The following is a 14,982-nucleotide window of genomic DNA, read 5'->3' as shown; positions in this document are numbered from 1 at the left end:
TAGTTTGTCAGATGGGCAAACTAATCTTTAAATGAGTTAACTATTCCAAGGTTTTGGGGAGTTGTTATACCTCTTGCTTTTTATTCTGAGACTACACAACTTACCATGTTCACACTACCAGTCCCTTACATCCTAGTAGCTAATCCTTCACTGTTTTATTATTTCCATCATTTCTATTTAAAAAAACAAAATCTCTGAGGTTGTTTATAACATTCAGATGCCTATAAAAAAGATGATCAAATTTTTGAAAGGCAGATGCAAAACCAATTAGGAGAAGTAAGGTAGACATCCCTGGCATCCAGGGAGGTAACTGACTGCAACTAAACATTACATTTATGTTGAAGTTTTTGAGAAATCAAGACAAAGCAGTAAGTACATCAAGTGATATAGCTTTCATTATTCACTAAAGGAAGGATGGCCATTTGACAGGAGAACTATTATTTTCTGTTCTTTAATGTTAGAAGAAATTAACCTAATAGTATGTGACTATTGTTTACAGAAGATATAGAAGAGTTCCTTAAATATAAATTTTCTATACCAATCCTATAAAAACTATGAACATAATATTTAATTGTAACTCAGTGAAAACATGACTACACAGAATAATGATCATATTAAACAATAACCACTTATGGAGCATTTATGTGTATCTGGTACTTCATGTACAGTGTCTCTTTGAGTCTTCTAAATGGCCTTGTGAAGGGGATTTTAGCAAACACATTTTACAGATAAAGAAACTGAGATTTAAAGACATTAGATATCAGGTCCAGGGTCACACAGATGAAGTGGCAGATTATAGATTATTACCTCTCCTAATGACTCCAAGTTCAGGCTGTTCACTGCAGTCTGCTATAGAAATAAAGAACCTGGAGCAGTTGTTCTCAACTGTGGGGTGATTTGGCAATGTCTCTTTGGAGACACTTTTGGTTTTTTCCCTTAAGTGGGGGTCACTACTGGCATCCAGTAGATAAAGGGCAGGGATGTTGTTAAACACCTTATAATGCACAGGACAGCCACAACAAAGGATTATGCAGCCCCAAATGTCAATATTGCCAAGACTGGGAAGCCCTGTTCAAAGGGCTGGTTAGTTACATTGCCCCCATACTAGACCCCTCACCATCATATGTTTCAAGCAAGTTTCAACAGCTGCTGAATTCAGAGTTGAATCCTCTGGCTTAAAGTGACAAATTTGTGTTGTGGATTAAGGAAATTTTCAGACACCAGAAAATATACAGGTTGGAAAGTTAAATATTTGTTATAAAAATGGAGTTACCTGAATATCATCCAGGCAGGTCATTGCCTTCCTCCAGAGGTACATGGATGCTTGTAGGCAGGTACCCACCTCACAAAACAGAGAATAATTTCTAAAAAACAAACTTTAAATCTATTTAAACTGTGGGATTATAACAGTATTTACAGAAAACTCCATAATATGTGCCATAAAGCTAGAAATGGTGAAACACTTTAAATCATGTGTTTCCAATTGGCCATCATGACCATTAAAGAACTGTAAGATAATTTTTTTTTTTTTTTTTAAAGAACAGCATCCTGGTGGGTCCATAAGGCTGAGTTAGCTGTGTGACATAAATTGAAGGAGCTGAATGAGCTGGCCTATTGAGTAATTTTAATTTTAGTGCAGTTGATGCCCAGTTATTCTTTCTGAAAATAATTAGCTAACAGGTCAATGCTTCACTCTCTCCTGCTCTTCATTTTCTTATAATTATGGCTTTCCAGTTACTGCCTTCCTGATCTTTACTTTTTATATTCAGGTCAGCAAGCATTCTACATCTAGGTTGGTCATATGTTAAAAATCTGCTGTGATTCTTCTTGACCAAGTGTGGAAAGTGACAATGTATCCATTGTGTCCATGGCATAGCTCTTCATTATGTGTACTGAATCTTCTTATCGGTCTCAGAGAGCCAGGCCTGTGAATGTCCAAGGTTGAGCAGATCAAGTGAGTTTGCAGTGTCATCTCCACAGGACTCTTTTCTCAGAGGCATAGTAGGTCTACTAGGGTTTGTTCTAATTCACAAACATAACACTCTTCCTTGTTGAGGCAACAACACATTTTCTTGAGTGTGCCTTTGCTGCTTCCTCACCGACTAGGGAATGGATTCACCATCCACTAGGTATTTCAGATGCATAATTTATGGTTCATGGTGTAGCACAGCTGTGGATTCTGTCAGGACATACAAAGTATTAGAAATAGCAGATGGATGCCCTATAGCTGTACCTTATGCATTTTTCTCTATTTCATGAGAAATGTTGTGGAGTTCTTGGATTGCATGCTTAGTGCATTGGATGGTAGATTGATTTAATAAATGCAAGAATCATTTTACACATCAACACTTGAGCTGAAAGTTTTCATGTTCTTAGTATAACTATACTCAGAGTTGTATTAGTGCTCACTTTCTGGTTCTCACTTTTGTCTTACCTTCTATATTAGTTAGGGTTCTGCAGAGAAACAGAACCAATAGGCATATCTAAATCTATAAATATGTAGAAAGAGTTTTATTGTAAGGTATGGGCTCATGTGATTATGGGGGCTGAGGAGTCTCATAATCTGCCATCTGCAAGGTGGAGAACCAGGGAAGATGGAAGTGTAGTTTGAAAGCCTGAGAACCAGAGAGCCAATAGTGTACATTCAAGTCTGGGCCTGAAGTCTTGAGAACCAGGAGCACTGAGGGCGGGAGATGATTAATGTTCCAGCTCAAGCAGTAAGGCAGAGAGCAAACTCAACTTCCTTCTCAATTTTTGTTTTATTCAGTCCTTCAGTGGATTGATGATGCCCACCCACATTGGGGAGAGTTATCTGCTTTACTGACCCTACCAATTCAAATGCTAATTTCTTCTGGAAACACCTTCATAGACACACCCAGAAATAATGTTTAATCAGTTATCTGGGCATTCCATGGTGCAGTCAAGTTGACTCACAGAATTAAACATCACACTTTCCATGCTCAGCTACTGAATCTCCTCTTTTTCTTTGAATATGTTCATCTGTTTTTCTCAGATAAAACTGACCTGGGTTCTCTGATCCTGATAATCCTTCCTATTTTAGTTACACTACTTCAATTTCTGCTACCTTTGCTTTTTACAGTTGGTTAGTAGACATCTTTTAGGAGTCAATATACATAGTGGTTAAATTTCTAGGCAGGCTCTGGAGCTAGACTACCTGTTTTCAGTCTTAGATCCGCTATACTTTTTACCAGCTGTGTGACCTTGGGCGAGTTATCTCACTTCCATGTACCTCTGTTTTTTTTTCACCTGTAAATGAGAATATTAGTAGCACCTTTCTCTTATACAGTTGTGATGATTTAAACAGTTAATTAATGCCAAACACTTAAAACAGTGCCTCATGAATAGTAATTGCTCAGTAAACACTAGCTATTATTATTTTACTTTGATTTTATAAGAAGAGAAAAAAGCCTTCTGAAATGATGACATTCTTTAGAAGCAGTTTTAGAAATGTAACTTCTTCCACCTTGTCTGTAGTGATGCATTTAAGATAAGTGAATGAAAATGTTAGCTGTATCAGCATCCGATAGTGGGAACCTCTCTGCAATGTTAAGTTTTATTATCTTTAAACACAAATTTCTCTTCGCCTTATTCCTACCCTGTTGGGCAATCTAGCCACTGTTTGCCTCATTACGGAGCTGACATCATCCTGGCTCAGAAAGATTTTTAAAATCAGATCTGTCACGGTCGTAAATTATCATTCTTTCTTCAACCCAGCAGCTCCACCTTCAAGGACTTAGAGGGCAACAGCCTGAAGGATAGTGGACATGAGGAGAGTGACCAAACTGACAGTGAGCATGATGTCCAGCGGAGCCTGTATTGTGATACTGCTGTCAATGATGTGCTGAACACCAGTGTGACCTCCATGGGATCTCAGATGCCTGACCATGGTAAGGACTGTTTGGATGTAAGTCGCAACAGTCGACTCCAAAGAACCCAAAATGTTTGTAGGCACACTATACTACTTTGCTTAATGAGTGTATTATCAAGGTGTCTACAGAGCTCACACCTCAGCAGCATCTACAGGTTTTTGAGATGTCTTGACACCTAGCCAGATTCTTCTTTGCCCTCCCTAAGTGGATCCTCTAGGTCTGTATAATGTTCAGGCACTTCAGAAGCTTACTACATGTACATATTGCATACATTTTCTTCAATAAAACTACACTGAGCTCATAGGAGATGAACAGATGCCTTCTCTCCAGGAATAAATGCCTCTTTTTGCTTTAGTACATGAATTCAGCTGATCAATTGAATTGCATAGAACACAGCACTAATGAGACCAAAGGGGTGGGTTTTATTTCCCTATCAGACTGGTTAGCTTTACCCAGAGTGAGACTCTGTTCTCTGACGGCAGATTGTGTACTATTTACTGAGGATAGAAAGTACTAAACTTCCCATTTTGTCTATGGGGCTGCTATGCCAAATCCCTCCCTCTAGCTTCCACACAAAACCATGCCATTAGTCATAGGGGAGAGCAGGGTAAGAGAACATGGCTGAGTCAATGTAAAATATTCCATTAATGTGAAAGGTACCTCAAAGCACATGTCAGGAGTAGCATCCTCATGTATGAAAAAGAGTCTATTTCTGTGAACTCAGAACTCAGCCACACATGCTTTATCAAGAGGCACTATTTAAAACTTTGCTAGGCAGAAACCAGGGTATAAAAACATTAGCAGAGTTCAGCTAAGGCAGAATGTTTAGATGGACTTGGGCACAAATGTCATTTTCAATATTTTACTGATGCTAACATGCTATGCAAACAGCCTGTCTTTTTCAATTAAGAAATATGAATTCAACTTGGTGGTTAGGCTCAGTGAAGCTTCAGAATGCTTGGCTATGTCTTGAGAAAAAGCTAGACTCAAGCTCAGCTGGAAGCCCTACTGCTAAAAGACTTAAAGATGAGAAAACAAAATATGGTGATTATGTGCTGGTCTTCAGCTGTTTCATTTCACTGTAAACATCATTAAATGCTTTTGTTTTGGTTTTGGAAATCAAAGGAAAAAAATGCACTATCTACAAAACAAAATGTTTTTCATGGAAAAAAAATTAGTCACTGTAGATTCTATTAAATTGTCTAATCCATCCCATCCCCAGCAGACCCAAGTGTCAAAGTCTATTATATAGAGAGGTCACTATGAATTGTGCACTGCTGCCTTCCCTAATTGGTGAGTGGTGACATCTGCAGAGATAATACACTTTCTGGGAAACCTCACTATGACTCAAGATGAAAAAAATTAAACACTTATATAACTGAAACAGAGGCAATTTAATACTCAGAGGATTAGCAGTATGTCACAGGATGCAAACTGATATATATCATTTACTAGTTGTGTGTTTCAAAGAAGTGCTTTTTCATTTATATCAAGAAAGGGTTTTAGTTACATGCTCTCTAAAATGAAATGACTCCAGGAAAGGAAATAGTCATAATTGATTTTCACTTTATGCGTGGTTAGAACAACATCTGTTTTAATTTTTTGTCACATTTCTCTAGGAAAACAGTATGAGGGAACTGCAGCTAGTTTTTTCTGAGAGAGTGTTTCTTACAAATTGGATGTATTACATATATATGTATTTATGTATGTGTGTGTGTGTGTAGATTGGATAATAAGAGTATTCTTTTTTGTGAATGCATACCTAAATTTTATTTCAGCTTAGTCATTTGGGTTGAAAGTAGAGACCACCAGTCGCCATATAGGTAGAGTGACCACATAACCCAATTTGCCTTGTATACCTCACTTTACATCTGTGTCCTTGGCATAATCAATAATGAGAATATTCTAAAGGAGATGTGTGGCAATACTCCAAGATCCTCCTACATATAAGATGATGATTTTTACACACACACAAATGCATACACACACACACACACTTTTTGCTGGGTCATTTTGGTAACACTTTCACGTTTTGTTTCTTACTATTTGATTTGCATGTGTGTATCTTCATTTTTTCTATTATTCCAGCAGTGGTTAAACCACTTGAAGCAACCCTTGAGTGAGTTCTTTTCAACTTGTGTGATTGCCTAAGTTTAGGTACAAAAAGAATTTGGGCCTTGTTTACACCTCAGTCTCTCCCTTGTGATATCCTACTACTTCTGAAGCTTTCTGTGATCATACTTGTGTGTCCCAAATCAACTTCAGGCTTGCCACACATATTCCATCACCAGTTCACTTGGACTGATGACTGCAACCTCAAAAAAGAGGAACAATTCCAACAATTAATATTTCATAGCATTTTACTATCTCAAGTCTGCATTTGCATAATAAGTATATCACATTTTATCTTAAGGTACAGTGGTTGAAAGGCAGTCACTGGGTGATCCACCATGCATGCCTCATCTTATAACCATTTTAGTTAGATTTGTCCCAGGGTAACATGGTATTGTTGCTTCAAAGGATTACCAATTTAGAAAGGTGAGATGGGAAAATAGAATCTGCACTGGACTGAGACCTGTACTGAAAATCTCAAGAATTCCTTGAGGAGAAAAAAACTAGTCCCCAATCCCCTTGGTTCATTGACACTGTGATAGGAATCTTAAACCCAAGTGTTCTGAAATTCTTGGAGTTCCAGAGCAACTATTCTTGAGGTTTGTGTAGGTGTCACTGGAGCAGAGTAAAGAATATAGTGAATTTGTCAGGCTAACTCTGATCCTGATATTTCTTGTAGTCCTGCCAGAACCACTCCAAAGTTGGGCCAAATGTATCCAAGAAGAGTGTGCCTTACACCTTTGTTTTGGGGAGTTTGGCTCACCTTGTATTTCATGTCTGTAGCTCTCTCTGTGACTTTTCTAATTTGGATATTAGTACTGCATCTTTCCTTGCACATATGTGGACACATGATTGAAGGGGAATCTCAGAATTTTCAAAATAAAGATAATTTTGTGCATCGGTTAATTTTTCCTTTGAGCAGGAATGGGTTGTTCAAGGAGCTGATACTGTGTTGCCTGTGTTTGGGGTAAAGGTATAAACTATATTTGCTCCTCTTTTTAAGAGACACCTGGGCCCTGTGCTTTTCCACACTGCCAAAAGTTTCTATGGGATTTGTCCTTAAGATTTTATTGTAGCAGAAGTATGATCGGTGTGAATGACAAGGGTGCTTTGTGACTCTGAGTAAGGGCCTGAATTCCTTAATTTTCAATAACCCTTCTCTGAGAATATTCCTAGAGGTGGGAACCCAGAATCACTATATTTAATGAAGGAAGGAGAATATTATATTCAACAAAGGAAGGAGACTATCTAGAAGACTTTTTTTTTTTTTTTTTTTTTTGAGACAGAGTCTCACTCTGTTACCCAGGCTGGAGTGTACTTGTGCAGTCTCTACTCACTGCAACTTCTGCCTCCTGGGTTCAAGTGATTCTCCTGCCTCAGCTTCCCGAGTAGCTGGGACTACAGATGTGTACTACCACTCCTGGCTAATTTTTGTATTTTTAGTGGAGACGGGGTTTCACCGTGTTGGGCAGGCTGGTCTCGAACTTCTGGCCTCAAGTGATCCACCTGCCTTGGCCTCCCAAAGTGCTAGGATTACAGGCGTGAGCCACCGCGCCTGGCTTAGAAGACTTTTGAACTCAAATGGCAAGGTATTTTAGTCACTAGGAAGTTTGCATTATGTGTTTCTTTTTCAATTTTTAAAAATGTCTAAATTTACTTATTATTTTGTTTATAATTGACATATCATAATTTTACATATATGTGGGGTACAGTGTGATGCTTCAATACATGTATATGTTATATAATAATATAATAATTAAATGAAGGTGGTTAGTATATCCAGCAACCTCAAACATTTATCATTTCTTTGCGGTAATAGCTTTTAAGATCCTCTTTTTTAGCTATCTTGAAATATACACTACATTGTTATAAGCTATAGTCTCCCTACTATGTATAGACACCAGAAGGATTGTGTTTTGATTGTCCAACCAGACACATTCGTGAGCTCAGTGAGGGTGAAAATGAGAGAGAATGACAGGAATTTCTGCTTTCTGGATTACTGTCAATCTTGGTGTTTCTCTTGATATGCCTAAGACGAGGTCAGTTGGTTGATGAACTGGCTAAGTTGAATTTCCTGGTTGCCAGCTGACTGAATTACAAATTCATTTGTTATCCAGTGCCCATGAATTAATACGTTTCAGTTTGTCCTTATTATTCAGCTCTTGTTGTTATGGCTTCCCCGAAAAGAAGATGATAGAGAATTCTTTATCCTGTGCTTTTTACTGGTGTATTGTAGAATGGCATTTTTTGGAATGCTGTCTCTTAATAGCTCTGAGTGGCTTGAGACCAAGTAAGTGTTGTCATTGGCAGATTTTACCACTTGGTTTGGTTCTTGAGGCACTTTGGTGCTGAGCTTGGGAGTCAACACTCAAATTTTTTAACTGATGCCTTCTGTCCCTGAGGGAATTATTTGGCTTGAAGGAGTCTGAGTTACCTGGTAAAATTACCACCCTCTGGTGGGGATAAGAATTTTGCCTTCATGCGGTTCCTGCAGAGACTCTCTAAAAAGAGTGATTGACAAGTAGAGTGGTGAGAGATGCCAGAGGCTCATGGATTTGTTGCATGATTACAGGTATTACGGGGCTTGAATTTCTTTCTATCCAGGTTATCTCTGAGCTGAGTAGTGGGGGCTGGGGGCTGGCTCCTCCTTGCCTATTTGCATAACAATTTTTGATGATGTGGATATCCCATTATTCTTACTTAAATTGTAATCCTGATATGAGATTGGGGTTTATAGGGATCATGCTCTAGAAGTGTACACTAGTCCCAAGCTCAGCTATTTTGTTTCAAATTACACTCATTCCCTCTTTCCTTATGATTTTAATTATTGATTATAAATTCACCAGATGAAAAGATGACTCTAATTGCTCTAATATGCACCCTATTTGGAGTTCACTACAACACTGAATTGGTTTCCCTCCATGCTGACTGATACCAAATGGAAGCAACTTACAGAAATTTTTTGTAAGATTTATCTGCTTTTCATATCACATGCATCCAAGTGCAATATAATGATTGCTTTATTTCTGGAAGTATAGTTTTAGTAGACTTGTTTATTTACTAGTTTCAACACCTGAATAGCATTTAACATGCTCGCTGTGTATAACATGGATTTGAAGAACTTGATCTGTGCCTAATGCAACTGCTGTTACAAATTTGCCATGAAAATGTTCTGTAGGCTGCCTACTATGCTTATTCTAGTGTCAACCACAGGTGTATTAACATGTTTACACTTTCAACACTGTACCAACAATGTGTAATTTTGTTTCCTCTAGCCATTTAAATAAATTATGATTCCATGACTGAACATCCCTTCTTTTATCTTCTTATCTATCCCCCGACTCACCTCTTACCTCACTGAATTTTGAAACACTCATTTCAATTAGTCTCTTGGCAAAATAGGGAGTTCTCAATGGAGACTATTTCGTGTCATTGCAAAGCAGTGTGCTGCTGGGCTCCAGATAGGGTAGCATGGGCCAGATGTTCATAGAGTAATTGAAAATTCCATTTTATCAGAATAGCATTTGCTGTCAAAAAGTTTTATCTTTACTTGAACAAAGCGGTTGATTAGATCCCCCTGGACCTGAATTAGCATCTTTGAGGCTAGATACACTGTTTTGCAATTCATGTGGTTATTTCTTTCCCAGTTTTGCTCATATAGAGACTTTTAAAAATGTCTTCATCCTCTTGCAAATATACCTAGTGAAATTTAATTACTTGAACCCAGGAATGTGTACACAGTGTTTCTATATATGTGACTTCCAGCTGCTTTCATCCTGCCTCTGGTATACTAGGCAGGAATAAACCATGAACAGACAGATATATTTCACTCATTACTCAGTAATATTTTTGAATGCCCACTATGTGCCTGGCTCTGGCAATTGAGTGTTTCAACTACTGCTGTTATTGACTATAAAAGTTGTCATCTTTTTGCTTTTGGTAATCTGGGATTTACTGAGGTGAGCAAGGCCAGCTCAATGATGAAATGAATAATTCTATTTTAAAAAATTATAAGAATAGATTTTGGGGTCATTAAAAATCTTGTGAATATTGTACCAGTAAAGCAAGAGAAGCAATATGAAAAGACTGTTATAATCAAGATGTTCTTTTCAATGGGAATATCATGAAATATTTCTCCTTTGATGTTCTAATTTGGACCATATCACATTGGTAGACATATTTTTAATCCACCTGTTGTGAGGTTGAATTTCCTACTCACCTTTGGTTAATGTCATTGTAGGATGCTAAGTTTAATCTCTGACATGTCTGACATGTCTACTTACCTTGCTGGTTTAGAGGCAGTCAGTGGCACTCAATGCCTAGTACCCCTTTTTTTCTGATGCCCAGAAACTTTATCTTTTCTCTCAGTCTCAGCAGTTTTGGGGCAGGTAGGAAGAGAGGTGACAGGTAGAACTTTTTCTTTTTTTTCAAAACCAGTTATCTGCTGTACCACATAATTGGATTTTTTTCTAAAGCAACATTTACATTTTATTGGAAAAATAATCACTAGAATAAAAAGTTGTTCTTCACTAATGGAAACCTCCCTGTTGTCAGAATTTCTTTTCTAGTATTCTTTTGGCATTGTGCTATTGTGTTATAGCATATCTATGTAACATATTGTGTCACAGCATATTGTGTTTCCCGACACACACACACACACACACACACACACACACACACACACACACACATATATATCTCAGGAAAACACATGCACACACGCACACTACACACACACAGAGACACACACATTGGTTATATATATGTTATGCGGTTCCCGCAGAGAGTCTCTAAAAAGAGTGATTGACAAGTAGAGTGGTGAGAGATGCCAGAGGCTCATGGGTTTGTTGCATGATTACGGGTATCACGGGGCTTGAATTTCTTCCTATCCAGGTTATCTCTGAGCTGAGTACTGGGGGCTGGGGGCTGGGGGCTGGGAGCTGGCTCCTCCTTGCTTCTTTGCATAACCACTTTTGATGATGTGGATATCCCATTATTCTTACTTAAATATGCAATCCTGATATGAGATTGGGGTTTATAGGAATCATGCCCTGGAAGTGTACACTAGACCCACATTCCTGGGTTCAAGTAACTAAACATTTCACTAGATATATTTGCAAGAGGATGAAGACATTTTTAAAAGTCTCTATATGAGCAAAACTGGGGAAGAAATAACCACATGAATTTCAAAACAGTGTATCTAGCCTCAAACATTTATCATTTCTTTGTGGTAATAGTTTTTAAGATCCTTTTTTTTAGCTATCTTGAAATATGCAATACATTGTTTCTTTCTATATATATATTTATGCTTTTTTTCTTTCTCTCTCTCTACATAGTGTGTGTGCGTGCATGTGTGTTTTCCCGATCTACTTGGAACTTTTAGTTGTCTGATATTCAAAGTTATTTTAATATTTATTATTACTAATAATTACCTGTGGTGGGCTGGGCATGGTGGCTCATGCCTGTAATCCCAGCACTTTGGGATGCTGGGACAGGTGGATCATTTGAGGCCAGGAGTTCAAGACCAGCCTTGCCAACATGGTGAAACCCTGTCTCTGCTAAAAATACAAAAACTAGCTGGGCGTGGTGGCACGTGCCTGTAAGTCCAGCTACTTGGGAGGCTGAAGCACAAGAATCACTTCAACCCATGAGGCAGAGGTTGCAGTGAGCGAGATTGTACTACTGCACTCCAGCCTGGGCAACACAGCAAGACTCTGTCTCAAAATAAGCAAACAAACAAAATGAAAACAAAAACAACAACAGAAAACTGCCTGTGGTAAGGAATTCATTACTCATCAAAAAATAAATGCCAAAGCTGTTCTTGATTAGTTGACATTAAGAATTTCAACATTTCTAAGCATTTTGAAAACATTAGAGGATGCAGGATATGTAAAGGGAGCCCAATGAACAATTAAGAATTTCATTCTCCAGTAGTTTATGGTCCAATAACAAAAATGGTCCAGTATGGAACAGACTACATAGGATCGGTGAAGAAAATAATTAAGATTTTTTGAGCTGGAAACCAAAATGCATTTAAAAGGACCCTTTGGTGTAATGGGATCTGTTTGGAGGAATAGTGGAAGCCAGGCCCCAACACTGTACGCTAGATAAAATTATGCTCTATTTGGGTGATTTGCTAGGTGAATGTTTTCCAGTTGCTTCATAAAAAATCAACTTCTGTAGGCCATGAAAAGTAGGGACACTGCCAATAGGGTTATAGATGAGAGACAAATCAAGTTGTTTTGTGGGACGGACTTTCTTTCTCTCTCTCTCTCTCTCTCTCTCCACCCCCCGCCTTGCTTCCCTCCCTCCCTCCCTTCCTTCCTTCCTCTCTCTCTCTCTCTTTTTTCCTTTCCCTTCCCTTCCCCTCCCTCTCTTCTTCTTTTCTTTTCTTTTTTTTTCTTTTCTTTTTTCTTTTCTTTTTTTTGAGATCGATCTCACTCTGTCACCCAGGCTGGACTGCAGTGGTGCGATCACAGCTCACTGCAGCCTCGACCTCCTGGGCTCAGGCGATCCTCCCACCTCAACCTTCCGAGTAGCTGGGACCATAGGTGCATGCTTGGCTAATTTATTTTGGTAGAAACAGGATTTTGCCATGTTTCCCAGGCTGATCTTGAGCCCCTCGGCTCAAGCAGTCCTCCTGCTTCGGCCTCCCAAAGTGCTAAGATTACAGGCATGAGCCATCGCTCCCAGCCTAACATTATTTCTGTCCTGTCATAAGATGGTTAAGAGCCATAAACTCTATCAGGATGGGAAATGATAAGTCTAAACATGGATTTTGAATATTTGTATTTTTTTCTGTTTATTTTCCTTTTAATCCTTTTGTTATGAAATAAATGTGGGGAATTAAGTCCATTCATAGCCAGTTTAAGGGACTGGAATCAAGATTTTTTTTTTTCTTTGAGACAGAGTTTTGCTCCAGGCTGGAGTACAATGGCATGATCTTGGCTCACTGCAACCTCTGCCTCCCAGGTTCAAGCTATTCTCCTGCCTCAGCCTCCTGAGTAGCTGGGATTACAGGCCTGTGCCACCATGCCCAGCTAATTTTTGTACTTTTAGTAGAGACAGGGTTTCATCACATTGGCCAGGCTGGTCTCGAACTCCAGACCTCAGGTGATCCGCCCGCCTCGGCCTCTCAAAGTTCTGGGATTACAGATGTGAGCCACCACCCCTGGCCCCATAGGTTTTTTTTTTTTTTTTTTTTTTAATACTTTAAGTTCTAGGGTACATGTGCACAACATGCAGGTTTGTTACATATGTACACATGTGCCATGTTGGTGTGCTGCACCCATTAACTTGTCATTTACATTAGTTATATCTCTTACTGCTATCCCTCCCTCCTACCCCCACCCCACAACAGGCCCTGGTGTGTGATGTTCCGCTTCCTGTGTCCGAGTGTTCTCATTGTTCAATTCCCACCTATGAGTGAGAACATGTGGTGTTTGGTTTTCTGTCCTTCCGATAGTTTGCTGAGAATGATGGTTTCCAGTTTCATCCATGTCCCTACAAAGGACACGAACTCATCCCTTTTAATGGCTGCATAGTATTCCATGGCGTATATGTGCCACATTTTCTTAATCCAGTCTATCATTGATGGACATTTGGGTTGGTTCCAAGTCTTTGCTATTGTGAATAGTGCTGCAGTAAACATACGTGTGCATGTGTCTTTATAGCAGCATGATTTATAATCCTTTGGGTATATACCCAGTAATGGGATGGCTGGATCAAATGGTATTTCTAGTTCTAGATCCTTGAGGAATCGCCACACTGTCTTCCACAATGGTTGAACTAGTTTACAGTCCCATCAACAGTGTAAAAGTGTTCCTATTTCTCCACATCCTCTTCAGCACCTGTTGTTTCCTGACTTTTTAATGATAGCCATTCTAACTGGTGTGAGATGCTATCTCATTGTGGTTTTGATTTGCATTTCTCTGATGCCCTGGCCCCATAGTTTTAAAAGCAATTTCAACAATACCAAAATTTTGTGTCATTTATTTATTGTGTGGACAAAACAGTTGTGAGATGGCTTTCCTCTTTTATGATAGATGCTTTTTGTCATCCAGGGTCAGGACTTGCCCAAGGTATTTTTGGTCTCTTGTTAGTATCAGATGGCTCAGTGCCCTGTATACTTTGCATCAAGGAAAGCTTAATTGATACATCCACTTTGGAAATGTGGCTTTTTGACAAGAAAGTCTTTTTTCATTTCTCTTTCTGTAAGGCTCATCCCCAGTAAAACTCCAGCCTAGAAAAATCGTTGTGTTACTCCATTCTCACACTGCTATAAAGAAATGACTGAAACTGGGTAATTTATAAAGGAAAGAGGTTTAATTGACTCACTATTCTGCATGGCTGGGGAGGCCTCAGGAAACTTACAGTCATGGCAGAAGGGGAAGCAGGTACCTTCTTCATAAAGTGACAGGAGAGAGAGTGAATGCAGGAATGAGGAAGTGCTGTACTTTAAAACCATCAGCTCCTGTGAGAACTCACTCACCATCATCAGAACAGCACAGGGGAAACTGTCCCCATGATCCAATCACCTCCCTCCCTTAACAGGTGGGGATTACAGGTCCCTTCCTCAACACATGGGGATTACAGTTCGAGATGAGATTTGGGTGGGGTCACAGAGCTAAACCATATCAATCATCAAGCACCAAATTAGAAAAGGTTTGAGCTTCCCTTTTTAGGAACATCAGAAAAGTTGCTTTTTAGGGGATCACACACAGGTTCTTCTTCTGGGGATATTTTCAAAGATCTCACATAATCTAGGCTTAGGTCTTAGATGGACTTGTAAAGCTCACAGTGGATAGACAAAACAGACTCTTTTGCAACTGGACAAAATGGAACCCTGTAAACCAATCATTCTGCCATGTAGAGAGAATATAAAGCAGTTCTCATAGTTTGCGCTAAAGAGATTATCATGAAATATCAGTCTCCAGAGTTGTTTTGGAACAAATCCTTTGGGACTGTAAGTGTGTGTGTG

At 39.0% G+C, this 14,982-nt stretch overlaps 1 protein-coding gene across 3 annotated transcripts in view; it reads left to right on the top strand.

The window, feature by feature from the left end:
* Positions 1 to 14,982, top strand: part of PCDH19 (protocadherin 19) — a 111,589-nt gene that overhangs the window by 61,684 nt on the left and 34,923 nt on the right. For 2 of the 3 annotated variants that reach the window (XM_025372577.1, XM_025372576.1), the window contains one exon: positions 3,736 to 3,908. In XM_025372577.1, the coding sequence (XP_025228362.1) occupies positions 3,736 to 3,908 (173 nt within the window). The remainder of the gene's footprint in view (positions 1 to 3,735; positions 3,909 to 14,982) is intronic. The other variant, XM_025372578.1, reaches the window with a different exon arrangement.

Source organism: Theropithecus gelada, chromosome X (assembly GCF_003255815.1).
Source record: "Theropithecus gelada isolate Dixy chromosome X, Tgel_1.0, whole genome shotgun sequence".
NCBI classification, from domain to species: Eukaryota; Metazoa; Chordata; class Mammalia; order Primates; family Cercopithecidae; genus Theropithecus; species Theropithecus gelada.
Note: the sequence above shows the minus strand (reverse complement) of the source record. Positions and strands in the feature narration are given on the sequence as shown.